General features: G+C 40.1%; 1 protein-coding gene across 2 annotated transcripts in view; it reads left to right on the forward strand.

Annotated features, from left to right (window-relative positions):
* Positions 1-14,648, forward strand: part of TMEM68 (transmembrane protein 68) — a 38,226-nt gene that overhangs the window by 1,900 nt on the left and 21,678 nt on the right. For both annotated transcript variants that reach the window (XM_019032709.4, XM_019032710.4), the window contains exons 2-3: positions 9,825-9,869; positions 10,778-11,171. In XM_019032709.4, coding sequence (XP_018888254.4) covers positions 10,847-11,171 — 325 coding nt within the window. In that variant the 5' untranslated portion in view covers positions 9,825-9,869; positions 10,778-10,846. The remainder of the gene's footprint in view (positions 1-9,824; positions 9,870-10,777; positions 11,172-14,648) is intronic.

Below are 14,648 nucleotides of genomic sequence, written 5' to 3' on the forward strand. Positions count from 1 at the left end.
GTACCTCTGTTAAACCATTATTAAATATGCAGAAAGGAAACAGGAAAACTTGTTTTTCAGTGACTATATCTTTTAATTGGCATTTTCAGAATGTTCTCAATGTGACTTATATACTAAAAGTAAAATGGAAAAGTACTGGTAATGGGTGTTCAAAATAGATATACTTTCTTTTTTTATTTATTATTGTTTTTTGAGACAGGATCTTGCTCTGTCACCCAGGCTGTAGTGTAGTGGCGCGATCGCGGCTCACAGCAACCTCCACCTCCCAGGCTCAAGCAATCCTCCTACCTCAGCCTCCCGAGTAGCTGGGGCTACAGGCATGCCACCATGCCTGCCTAATTTTGTGTGTGTGTGTGTGTTTTGTAGAGACAAGGTTTTGCCATATTGCCCAGACTGGTCTTGAATTCTTGGGCTCAAGTGATTTGCCTGCTTCAGCCTCCCAAAGTGTTAGGATTATAGGCATGAGCCACTGAGCCCAGCCTAAAATAGATACACTTTCTTAAGGTTTTATTGAAAGCCAAAAAAGTTCTCTGTTCTGATTTATTAGTTTTTGAAATACTCTGATTTTAAACATCTATAAGGTCCATATCCTCACCATCAATGTCAATATGGTGATATTTGAGCTTGTCAACTTTTTTTTTTTTTTTGGAGACGGAGATTCATTTTTGTTGCCCAGGCTGGAGTGCAATGGTGCGATCTTGGGTCACCGCAACTTCCGCCTCCCGGGTTCAAGCGATTTTCTGCCTCAGCCTCCTGAGTAGCTGGGTTTACAGGCATGCGCCACCACACCTGGATAATTTTGTATTTTTTGTAGAAACAGGGTTTCTCCACATTGGTCAGGCTGGTCTCGAACTCCCGACCTCAGGTGATCCTCTTGCCGCTGCCTCGCAAAGTGCTGGGATTACAGGCATGAGCCACCGCGCCTGGCCTTGTCTACTTGTTTTTACAAAAGTTACGTGATTTCCAGATAGGGAAATTAAGATACTTCATATGTGATGCATTAGACTGTGTTTATTTTAGATTTTTAGGAGCAGGGGGCTGTAGAAAATAACCTGGAATTTTGATAACTAAAATATTGTATTTCCCCCAAAACATCTTCTAGTACATAGAGTGTTTTTCCCCCCACCTCTGAGACAGGGTCTTGTTCAGTTGCCCAGGCTGGAGTATAGTGGTGTGATCATTATAACTCACTGCAGTCTTCACTCCACAGGCTCAAGCAGTCCTCCTGCCTTGGCCTTCCAAGTAGCTGCAACTTACAGGAACATGCCACCATGCCTGGCGAACCTTTTTTTGGTAGAGACAGGGTCTCAGTATGTTGCCCCCAGGCTGGTCTCAAACTCCTGAACTCAAGCAGTCCTTCCACCTTGGCCTCGAAAACTGTTGGAATCACAGGCATGAGCCACCCTGGCCCATGTCATTTTTCTTGGATTAAAATAAAGTGATAAGAAGTCAGTTACACCCCAAGGTAAATTGAGGGGGAAGGGGAAGGGCCAGGCAGAAGTATAGGGAAGACAGAAATTGCAATCTTAATATTTTCTTTCTGTCAAGAGAGAAAAAGAGAGATATATCAAAGAAAGTGTGTTGGAAGCCAGACCAGGAGGTAAGAGGACTAGATTTTAATTTTAGTTCTTGGCTTTTACTGAATTAGTTTAGTAATTTTAAGCAAGCAAACTTGGCTTTCTGTGTTTACTTTTTTTGTTATATGCACAATTAAGGGGTTGCATTGAGATTTAAAGACACTTTGTCATATTATCAAAAGTAGGTGCTACATTTTATCTACTGAAAGGCATTTTATTCAAATTCCTGTGATAGTTCTCTAGTAGCAGGTTTTAGGATACTGTTTTGATCCAGATTTCTGTTAAAGATTTAGATGAGGCCAAGCAGGGTGGCTCACGCCTGCAATCCGAGCTCTTTGGAAGGTGGAGGCGGGCGGATCACTTGAGGCCAGGAGTTCCAGACAAGCCTGGCCAACATGGCAAAACCCCATCTCTACTAAAAATACAAAAATTAGCTGGGTGCAGTGGTGCTTGCCTGTAGTCCCAGCTACACGGGAGGCTGAGGTATGAGAACTGCTTAAGCCTGGGAGGTGGAGGTTGCAGTGAGCCGAAATCGAGCCACTGCAGTCCAGCCTGGGTGACAGAGTGAGACTCTGTCTCAAAAAAAAAAGTTTTAGACGAACACAGTTCAGTTGTATATTTAGCCAGCATTTGTTAGGTGCCTACTATGTGCCAGAAAGTAAGTGTTTTTCATATGTGTTCTTAGATAACTATTTTATTTACTGATATATTTAGAATAGTATCTGGCACAAACTTCTCAGGGCCATCCACTTGTACATTGTATCCTGTCCCCTTTGGCCTAGTCAAGGACAGAGCTCTAACAATTATCTCCTCTCCTACATCATCCGTTTCTCACTCCCATTGATGAATTATCATTGACATTGAACATGGGTGTATTCTCTCCTATCTTTTTTTTTTTTTTTTTTTTGAGATGGGAGTCTCACTCTGTCCCTGAGGCTGGAGTGCACTGTCAGAATCTCACCTTATATAACCTCTGCCTCCCGGGTTCAAGCAATTCTAGTGCCTCAGCCTCCCAAGTAGCTGAGACTACAGGTATGCACTATCATGCCTGGCTAATTTTTGTGTTTTTAGTAGAGACAGGGCATTACCATGTTGGCCAGGCTGGTCTCAAACTCCTGACCTGAAGTGATCCACCCTCCTTGGCCTCCCAAAGTGCTGGGATTACAGGCATGAACCACTGTGCCTGGCCCTTTTTTTTTTTTTTTTTTTTTTTTTTAAAAGACAGAGTCTCTTTCTCTTTCACTGAGGCTGGAGTGCAGTGGCTTGATCATGACTCACTGCAGCTTCTACCTCCCAGGCTCAAGTGATCCTCCCCCTTCAGCCTCCCAAGTGGCTGGGATCATTGGTACATACCACCATACCCGGCTAATTTTTAATTTTTTTTTTCTTTTTGAGCAGAGTCTCACTCTGTTGTCCAGGCTGGAGTGCAGTGGCATGATCTTGGCTCACTGCACTCTCCACCTCCTGGGTTCAAGCCATTCTTGTGCATCAGCCTCCCGAGTAGCTGAGATTACAGGAATGCACCACCATACCTGGCTAATTTTTGCATTTTTAGTAGAGATGGGGTTTCACTGTGTTGCCCAGGCTGGTCTTGAACTCCTGGCCTCAAGTGATCTGCCCCTACTTGGCCTCCCAAAGTGTTGGGATTACAGGTGTGAGCCACCGCACCTGGCCTAAATTTTTTTTTCAGAGATGAGTTTTTACTATATTGCCTGGTTGGTCTTGAACTTCTGGTTTCAAGCAATCCTCCTGCCTCAGTCTCCCAAAGTGCTGAGATTACAGGTGTGAGTTACCATGCCTGGCCTCTGTCTTAAAGCAACAGCTGCAGCAGCAGCAAGGAACAACTCACCTGTGTTCCCTTCTAGATACCCACCTGTTTCTTTCCTCCTTTGTGAGTTTTTATATTTGCTGTTTCCAATTCATTTTCTCCCATTCATTCTTGAACTTCAAGGGTAAAGGGGAGCTGCTTCTGTCCTCTCCTGTCCAAAGTGTTTTGTTTCCCACTATACCAAAACAGCTCTTACCAGGGTTTGCCAGTTTCCTTTGTGTTGTAAAATCCAGTGATCAATTATCATTTGTTTCTTTTTTTTTTTTTTTTTTTTAAAGCTGTCTCCTACAGGAAGGAAGTGATCTCTTACCTTACTAGGCCTGTCAGCAGCATTTAAAACAGCAGAATATGCCTTCCTTCTTGAAGCTCTTACTTCCAGGATACTACTTCTGCAAGGAGGAGGCTGGCTTGCCATTGTCTTCCCAACTTCTAAAATGTTGGGTGCCTCAGGACTCAGTCCTGGAAATTCTTTTTTTTTTTGAGACTGAGTTTCGCTGTTGTTGCCCAGGCTGGAGTGCAGTGGCATGATCTCAGCTCACTGCACCTCCGCCTCCCAGGTTCAAGCGATTCTCCTGCCTCAGCCTCCCAAGTAGTTGGGACTATAGGCGTGTGACACCACGCCCGGCTAATTTTGTATTTTTGGTAGAGACGGGGTTTCTCCATGTTGGTCAGGCTGGTCTCGAACTCCTAGCCTCAGGTGATCCTCCCGCCTCGGCCTCCCAAAGTGCTGGGATTACAGGTGTGAGCCACTGTGCCTGGCCAGAAATTCTTTTTTACTCTATATTCGTTCCCTGGAGGGATCTTCTCTAGTTCCATGGTTTTAAATATTGTCTATATGCTACCAATTCCTAGATTTATATCAGGGCCATCCACTTATACCCTGTATCCTCCTCCTGATCTTCCTGCTAAACTGCTGATGTCCAGCTGCCTACTTAATGTCTTCACTTGGATGTCCAATAGACATCTTAAACTTAACATGTTTAAAGTGGAATTCCTGATCTCCATCCCACCCTCAAACCTGTTCTTCCTGCAACTCTTATTTTTTCACAAGCAAGCGAATAATAATGATGATAGCAATAGTTAATGCTTATATGCGATAAGCATTAACTATGCTTAGATGCTTATAAGCAATAGTTAATGCTTATAAGTGAATAATAATGATGATAGCAATAGTTAATGCTTATGTGGTAGAAAGCACTCTTCTAAGAGTTTTTTTACACGTAATCTTCACGATAGTCTTATTAGGTAGATGCTATTTTTATTTTACAGATGAAGAAACTGAGGCAGAAAGATATTTAAGTACTTGCTAGGTCACATGGTAAGTGGCAGAGCCTCCCAGGATACAAACTCAGGTTGCCAAAACACCATATAATTATCTCAGATTCTACGTCAATTTATTAGAAAATCCTGTTGGCTTTACCTTCAAAATATATCCAGAAACTGACCATTTCCTACTGCCTTCCCTCTACCACATGTATGTAAGCCACTTTCATCACTTATTGCAAATATTCCTATTTGCTCCCTGTGTAGTATATTCTCAACACAGCAGCCACTTAAAACCCAAGCCAGGCAACCTCACCCTTCTGCTCAGTGCCGTCTGATGCCTTCTCCATCTCACTTAGATAAAAGCGTGCATAGAGGCCGGGCACGGTGGCTCATGCCTGTAATCCCAGCACTTTGGGAGGCCGAGGTGGGCGGATCACAAGTTCAGGAGATCGAGACCATCCTGGCTAACACGGTGAAACCCTGTCTCTACTGAAAATACAAAAAGTTAGCCGGGCGTGGTGGCCGGCACCTTTAGTCCCAACTACTCGGGAGGCTGAGGCAGGAGAATGGTGAGAACCCGGGAGACGGAGATTGCAGTGAGTGGAGATCACGCCACTGCACTCCAGCCTGGGCAACAGAGCCAGACTCCATCTCAAAAAAAAAAAAAAAAAGCGTGCATAGAAAGCTCTACAGTGTTGCCTCTCTGGTCCATTTCCAAGTGCCCTCCCTGTCACTTTCTCAGCCTGGCATCCTTGCTGCTCCTCAGGCCACACCAAGTGCACGTATTTTGCACTTGCTGTTCATTTAGCTAGGAACGTCTTCCCCTAAGTATCCACACGGTTTGCTTCCTTCCTTCCTCAGGTTTCTGCTGAAAAATATCTTTTAGAGAAGTCTTCCCAGAATGCCTTATATAACATAGCAACACCCTCCTTTCCCCTACTCCCGTGCCTGACATAGAACTCCATATTCTTCTTACACTGCTGTTTATCTTTCTCCCTAGCACCTGTCATCGTCTGACCTAGCATGTATTTACTAGTTCTTTGTTTACTGTCTATCTTCCCCTTCTAGGATGTAAGTCACTTGAGGTTGTAGACTTTGCTTTATTTGCTGCTGAGGAAATGGGTGGTACATATTAGGGTACATAGGTGCTAAATAGGTCTTTATAGAATGATTTATCATCTTCATTTTCAGAGAAACAATGAGACACAGAGAGGTGTAACTTGCTTAAGATTGTAAAGCCAGTATTCCAGTATGTGCAGTCTTGGCTCCTAAGCCCATTCATGTCATCCACTGTGTTCCCGAAACAGACTGAAAGGATAGGCTATGTCTTAGCCCACCTCATGAAAGTTAATAAGCAGATGAGATGTATAATCTTTGCTGGGCTCAAAAAGGTTTTTTTCAAGTGTAGTTTGTAGAGATGTAGAAAATAGTAGCATATTTTTAGCTGAATGAGTCAGTATGATCGAGTTACCAAAAAAGCTGCTGTGATTCTATGAATGATAGCGATAGCAAACATGTAACACTGATTACATGTAAGGTATTCTAGACTCTTTACACAGATTAGCCCATGTAATCACAGTAATCTCATGAAGTAGTTAGGATTATTATCCTAGTTTTATAGGTTTTAGCAAACGGAGGCACAGGGGTTACCGTACATGGTGTTGTCAGTATCAGATAACTGGAGTCAGCAACTCGGAGTGGTCTTGAGTGCTGAAAGCTTAAGAAACCAGAGGCTGAGAAGTAGTTGAAAGAATTAAGGATTCTGACTGGAGAAGGAATTTTGTGGCTCATGGCAGCTGTTTTTAAACTTACAAGGTTGTTTAATGGAAGAGGGTCTGTGGTACAAAACTAGGTCCAGTAGGGAAAAGTTACGGGGAAGTTAAGTATAAGGAAGACCTTTTTAGTAAGTTCTGATGGATGGTTGTGAAGACTGAATGGGACACCTTTTGAGTTTCTGTTCTGAAAGGGTTTAAATCAAAATCAAGTTTGACCATTTGTGGGCGGGGTTCTTACATACAGCAGTGTTAAGGAACTACTAGGTCTCACAAAAGTTTCCATGTAGTCCACTCACTGGATCTCTGCCTGTACTGTGACCCTCTTCCCATTACTGTGTTCTTTAAGTATGTATAATCAATCAGAATGTAGATTAAGAGGATAAGAGGTGTAATTCTATTACCAGTTTGTCTGGGGAGGTTTGAAACAAAGTTTTAAAATTACAGAATTTGGCCTGGTGCGGTGGCTCACAACTGTAATTTCAGCAATTTGGGAGGGCGAGGTGGGCAGATCACATGAGGCCAGGAGTTGAAGACCAGCCTGGTCAACATGGTGAAACCCTGTCTCTACTAAAAATACAAAAATTAGCCGGGTGTGATGGTGCACGTCTGTAATCCCAGCTACTTGGGAGGCTAGGGCACAAGAATCGCTTGAACCCAGGAGGCAGAGGTTGCAGTGAGCCGCTATACTCTAGCCTGGGTGACAGAGTGAGACTCTGTCTCAAAAAAATAAAATAAAATAAAATAAAATAAAATCACAGGATTTTACTATCCTGTTAAAAATTGGAAATGTGGGCCGGGTGTGGTGGCTCATGCCTGTAATCCCAGCACTTTGGGAGGCTGAGGCGGGCAGATCACGAGGTCAGGAGATCGAGACCGTCCTGGCTAACACAGTGAAACCCCGTCTCTACTAAAAAAATACAAAAAAATTAGCCAGACATGGTGGCAGGTGCCTGTGGTCCTAGCTACTCGGGAGGCTGAGGCAGGAGAATGGCGTGAACCTGGGAGGCGGAGCTTGCAGTGAGTGCCACTGCACTCCAGCCTGGGTGACAGAGCGAGACTCTGTCTCAAAAAAAAAAAAAAAATTTGGAAATGCGACTAGATTATTGTAGGAAATTTTATTAAGCAGTCGTTAGGGTCAGATCATAAAAATGCTGATTGGTTTTCAGGGCTAGGAAAAGCTGCTTTTAACATATATGAGGGGTTATATATTTCGTTAATTTATTAACAATATTTAAAAGCTCTTTTTAAGTTGAGATATAGTTTACCATAACATTCACTATTTAAAAGTGTATAGTTCAGTGGTTTTTAGTATATTTACAAGATTTTACAACCGTTACTACTATCTAATTCCATAACATTTTCATTATCCCAAAGATACCTCTGTTTTTTTCCATTAACAGTCGCTCTTCATTCTCCCCTCCCCAGCCCTGACAACCACTTAATTTTTCTGTCTCTATGGATTAGCCTGCTCTGGGTATTTAATAGAAATGCAATCATTTCTATTAATGTGGCTTTTTTGAGGCTGGGTAACATCCTATTGTATGTATATGCCACATTTTATTTATCCGCTCATTTGTTTCCACTCTTTGAGTATTATGAATAATGCTGCCGTGAACATTTGTGTACAAATTTTTGTGTGAATACATATTTCAATCGTTTTGTGGATATATACCTAGGAATAGAATTGCAGGGTCATATGGTAACTCTATGTTTAGCTTTTTGAAGAGCTGCCACACTAATTTCCACAGCAGCCACACCATTTTACATTCCCATGAGTAGTATATGAAATTCTAAATTCTCTACATCATCAAATACTTGATAATTTCCATTTTTGGCGATTTTCTGTAGCTATGCTATTGGGAAAAGCTCTCATTTTAAAAAGTATTACATTTCAGCTGGGTGCAGTGGCTCACACCTGTAATCTCAGCACTTTGGGAGGCCGAGACGGGTGGATCACCTGAGGTCAGAAGTTCGAGATCAGCCTGGCCAACATAGTGAAACCCCATCTCTATTAAAAATACAAAAAAAAAAAAAAATTAGCCGTGGTGGCACGCACCTGTAGTCTCAGCTACTCAAGAGTCTGAGGCAGGAGAATCACATGAACCCAGGAGGCGGTGGTTATAGTGAGCCAGGATTACCACTGCACTCCAGTCTGGGTGACAGAGCGAGACTCCATCTCAAAAATAAAAATAAATAAATAAAAAGTATTAAATTTTGCTATGTTGCATTCTAAATGATCAAACATGGGTAAATTATAGTGATTTGACTTTTTTTATTTTTATTTTTTGAGACGGAGTTTCACTCTTGTTGTCCAGGCTGGAGTGCAACGTTGCAATCTCGGCTCGCTGCAACCTCCGCCTCCCAGGTTCAAGCGTTTCTCCTGCCTCAGCCTCCCGAGTATCTGGGACTACAGGCGTGCACCACCACTCCCAGCTAATTTTATATTTTTAGTAGAGATGGAGTTTCACCATGTTGGTCAGGCTGGTCTCAAACCCCCGACCTCAGGTGATCTGCCTGCCTTGGCCTCCCAAAGTGCTGGGATTACAAGAGTGAGCCACTGCGCCCAGCTGGTGATTTGACTTTTTATATGGATTGATTAGATGATGATGTAAATAAAGCCCAAGTTGTGGGCTCAGTGTTTGCTATGTTCATCTCCTGTAACCATAACAGACCAGATTTCTCACAAGTAAATGCTATTGGTTACAAGGAAGTTAGATGAAATGTTTCATTCCTGGGAGAACAAGTCAGTGCCTGCCCTCCTAATAAGCCAGTTAGCAAGATAATCTTAGAATAAAAACAATACGTTTTTCTTATATGTACATCTCCTCCTCTCCTTTCATCCTTTGCTTTCATTTATTCATTTTTTGCCTCAGCTACAAAGGACTCGAGATAATTTTCAGTAAGATTATATAGTATGGAATAATGATAAAATAGTTCTAAGAATACAATCAAAGTATGGAGAAAGGAAATCTTTTGTAGGAAAATATTATCATAGGGCTAATATAATTGTATAATTGAATGTTATGTTTCACCTTCAGCTTATCTGGCAAAGTTACTAAAAAGAATCATAGTCAGTTATACATCTTCATACTTTTTCTCCTAAGAAACAAAGCTTTTGAAAACTTTGTTTAAAAAAAATTCTTAGGTGGGGCTCTATATAGTGGCACTAAACAGTGTAGAGTTGTCTTCACCAAAGCAATGGTAGCATGAGTGTACTTTTTAATTGTAATATACCAGTGTGGGCCTATAATCATATTTCTTAAACATTTATGAATGTCTCTTGCTGTTTATTTTATAGAAATGCTAACTCTAGGTATTAATGATTATCTTTTTTTTCTTAGTATTTTATTTCTTACATTTGTTTACTGTGCTTTCCAGAATACAGACATTGAAGTTTGGGACAAGATATTTATCTAACTTCTGGTAAGTCCAATGACTGTTTTAGAGAGTGAATTTGTAAAATAATTATACAGCTATATTTTCAGTCATTTAAGATTTAAGATAAAAACAGTACTGATAAATTTTTATTGCATAATGAACTTTTGTAAATCTGTTTCTCTATAAAAAAACAATATCCATTAATGTATGTAATCATTTCCTAAAGAATTGGGTTACTTTTACTGAATTAGATAGATATTGATGTTTTCTTTTGTGCAGAGTTACCTCAATATGGCTGGGCATGGTGGCTGATGCCTGTAATCTCAGCACTTTGGGAGGCTGAGGTGGGTGGACCACTTGAGGTCAGGAGTTTGGGACCAGCCTGGCCAACATAGTGAAACCCTGGCTCTACTAAAAATACAAAAATTAGCCAGGCATGGTGGCACATGTCTGTAGTCCCGGCTGCTCGGGATGCTGAGGCAGGAGGATTGCCTGAACCTGGGAGGCAGAGGTTGCAGTGACCGAGATCGTGCCACTGTACTCCAGCCAGAGCAAAAGGGTGAGACTCCATCTCAAAGAAGAAAAAAAAAATTATCTCAATATGACCTGGTTTAAGATCTAATTTTTCAACATGATCCAATTAAGATGTGAGTCAAATTATTAAAATCAATCTGAAATTATATTCCTCATCAGCTTTATTTTCTTCTCTTAATTGTAGCTTTATTTTCTTCTCTCAATTATAGTGAATTATTTCAAAAGCTAAACACGGCATACTTCATGAGCAGACAGATGAAACCTTATAATTTTCACATTTAAATCTGCAACAAAGTTAACCATTAACCATCTACTCATTTTTGATATTAAGAAATGACTCTATATACTATTTAAGTGGAGTAAAACATTTAACTTTATAGCTGTGGAGAAAATAATACTGGATTATTTTTCCCTTCTAGTGTCAAAATTAACGACCTGCTATGGCAATGAAGAAAGAAACTGAATTTGTCATTTTCACCTGAAGGAAAATGATAGACAAAAATCAAACCTGTGGTGTAGGACAGGATTCTGTGCCCTATATGATTTGTCTGATTCACATAGTCGAAGAATGGTTTGGTGTGGAGCAGTTGGAGGACTATTTGAATTTTGCAAACTATCTCTTGTGGGTTTTTACACCACTAATACTTTTAATACTTCCTTACTTTACTATCTTTCTTCTCTACCTTACTATTATTTTCTTACACATTTATAAGAGAAAGAATGTATTGAAAGAAGCCTACTCTCATAATTTATGGGATGGTGCAAGGAAAACAGTGGCAACTCTGTGGGATGGACATGCAGCCGTTTGGCATGGTAAGCAAGGATACTTTCACCTTTGTGTTGCCATTCATGTGTGCTGCATTGGAACTGTGTTACCATTCCATTTTATTGATTGAGAAGATACTGAAAAATATAATAGAAGTGATATTTACTATTCCCTGTTACCTGTTTGCATGCATTGTGCATATGTATGTGTCTTTCTTAAAATGAGTTTTCCCATAGACATTGGTTTCCATTAAACAAAGAACCACGCAGCGTTGTAGACTATAAGTTGAAATAAGAAAATTTATATTTAAAACATCTAAAAGAGTAAGAGACTAATTAAAGCTGTAGAAAACTGCTTTAAAAATGCTTCAATTATTTAGCATTTACTTCTGTTCAAAATAAGTTTGACTCTACCAGTGTGGATTTAAAAAAATGAAATATTAAATAATATTACATTAAATATAATTTGCATACCAAAATTTATGCATTTTCTGTTGATTCATTCCTGAGGTTGGTGTGTCTTTCTGAATAAATAAGATAGCAATAGATTTCCCTCCAGGATAGTCATTCTTTTCTTTATTACTCGAGAAATTTTGATGTTGTATACTTAATGATTGGTGGTTCTTCTTTGTTTGGCCATCATGAAAATTGCCTTCTGGTGGCCTATGTTTAAGTGGTTAGTGTTTCACTCTACCAACTTTTACTTCATTTTTCCACCAATACCTAGTTTGTTGGTCTCTTTTGTTTTTAGACTACACAAAAATACTGAAGATTCAATAGGCAGGTAACAAACATTGGCTTTCTGTATTATGTTGTTGAGCATCACAGTGGTTTCATAGAAGGACATGGAAGGAAGCACAGACTTTAAAAGACACTTGAGGATATATATCACTGAACTATTAGGCTGCTATTAGCAGAAATCACCAGTGACATGCTTATTAGACTAATGTATTTTCATTTTAATACTACATACATACTTAACGAACCTACAAATTTTTTTTGAGCACCTACCTATGCCAGACACTGTCAATTGCTTAATATAAATTAACTGCTTTAAATCTCATTAACATAATGGAGTCTATGTGGTACCCCGATTATACTCATGAGGAAACTGAGGCACAGAGAGGTTGTTATTTGCCCAAGGTATACTAGGAATAGGGCCAGGTTACAACCCCAGATACCTGGGAGTATACATTTGAGAGAGCTCTTGGAGGTAAAATAAACAGAACTTGCGGACTGAGTGTAGAGTCTTGAGGGAGGAGGAGTTAAAGTCCAGTAAGATTTCTACTGCTAGACAGGGAAACATGAACTGGAAGTGCTCCAAGTAATAGCAACCACGTGAGCAGAAGCACAAAGGTGGAAAAGTACTCTGGGAGCCACAGTTAGTTCATATGATACATGAAATAATGTAATGTCACTTTATAGGCAATTGGGGCCTCAAGGGGCTTGAAAATGTTTGACTAGAGTGGTAATGCACTGATACTTTCTCAGCAGGGAGTAGTATGATCACATCTGCTTTAAGAGTGACACAGTTAAATAGCCCTAGGTTTTAAGGTTTACTGGCACTATAGTAAACTATTTTTTTTAAATATTTGACTAGTTGGATTTTTCTGCTTTCAACCACGTGGTTTGGTATTATGTGAGTAGTTCAGTTGTTTATTATTTAAAAAAATACTCTGTAAAACCAGAGAGAACCTTGGTAATATTCTGTATAGAAGCCTTCAAAGGAGTTTCTTTATTGCTCAGAAAATGTATTTGATGGGACAGTTGATCCTCAAACTCAGTGACTGTTTTGTAGAGCTTAAAGTAAATTGAATTACTTGAGTTAGAATTATGTAATTGGAAAGAAATGATATAATATGGAAACATACAAAATCTTGGAATATCATTAAATTATTTTTCAAAACATTCTGAAGTCCATTTGAGTAGCTTATTTCATACTAGAATCACAGTTATCATACTTAATTTAATCTGTTTTGTGAAGACCTTATAAACTACTTTAGAAATGTATTTTCTGCTCTGAAATTTAGACTGAAGTCTTTATTTTTTGAATGTTTATTTCATAGCTGATCAGACAGGAATACACTTAAGGAAAGAAACAGACTAATATTTTCAGATTTCCATATTCTGGACTTTACTTTTGTCTTCCATACAAGTGGCAGCCTTTCTTGAGACAGCTGTTCTATGTGGAGGAATATGGCCCTAAGAACTTACTTTCCTTTCCTATTACAACCACTCTAGATTTCCTTCTTTTTCACGCTTTTTCTTTGAGCCTGATTCTGCCCTTGATCTCTGGATGCTCACTTTTTTCTTTTTGCCAGGACCCGTGGAGGCTGTGGTCTGTAATGGTGTGTCTGACAGTGGTGACATGGGAAGGGAATGTGGATCTTATGGCTAGTGCCATGATCACCATTTTATTCACTCCTTAGAATATCCTGACTTCCCAACTTCTGTGATTTTCCTCTGAGGCATAGGTGGATCTTACTTAAGTCTTTTCTATTCTGTACTAACTGCCAACAGCACAGCATTGCTGTAAGAAATAAATTTGTTGGCCTTGGTAGCCATATAGAGGACAGCAGGCAGGTAATGTTAGCTAAGGGAGGAGAAAAAACAGCAAGCCTGGAACTGAGGCTGTGTTAGCAGGAACCTTCCAGATGTCATCCCCTCTCCAGGTCCACCACCTTTCATCCTGTCATTTACTCCCACTACTGAAACCCTTTCTTCTGTTTACAGAGACATAAAATAGGGCTTGCAGTGTGGAAGGAAGGGGCAGGGATGGCATGAGCCTCTGATCTCGCTTCTACTACAGGACAGAGATTTTCTTGTAGTCTAGTTCAAATCTATGATTAAAGTTTTTCCCCCACATGTAATAAGATTGTACAAAATCATTTTTGTTTTTTTCATGAATAGAATGAGGAAATTTCTAAAGAATTCTTTAAACACATAAAAATGAAGTCTTATGTTTGTGAATGAACTTAAAGTTTACAGCATTATGATACCTGTGTATATATAACTGTAAATGGTATTTTATTTTACATTGAGTCACTAATAATTTTTCCTGTTTTAAAAATGTGTTTTTTATTTTTATTTATATTTATTTATTTATTTTTGAGACAGAGTCTCACTCTTGTGTCCCAGGCTGGAGTGCAGTGGTGTGAGCTCAGTTCACTGCAACCTCCGCCTCCCAAGTTCAAGCGATTCTCTTGCCTCAGCCGCCCGAGTAGCTGGGACTACAGGCACATGCCACCACACCTGGCTAATTTTTGTATTTTTAGTAGAGACGGGGTTTCACCATGTTGGCCAGGCTGGTCTCGAACTCCTGACCTCAGGTGATCCTCCCGCCTCACCCTCCCAAAGTGCTGGTATTATAGGCACGAGCCACTGTGCCCGGACTGTATTTACTTAATTTTTTTTTTTTTTTTTGTAGAGACAGGGATTTCACTGATTTGCCCAGGCTGATCTTGAACTCCTAGCCTCAAGCAATCCTCCTGCCTTGGCCTGCCAAAGAACTGGCATTACAGGCTT

This window comes from Gorilla gorilla, chromosome 7, assembly GCF_029281585.2.
Source record: "Gorilla gorilla gorilla isolate KB3781 chromosome 7, NHGRI_mGorGor1-v2.1_pri, whole genome shotgun sequence".
Taxonomy (NCBI): Eukaryota; Metazoa; Chordata; class Mammalia; order Primates; family Hominidae; genus Gorilla; species Gorilla gorilla.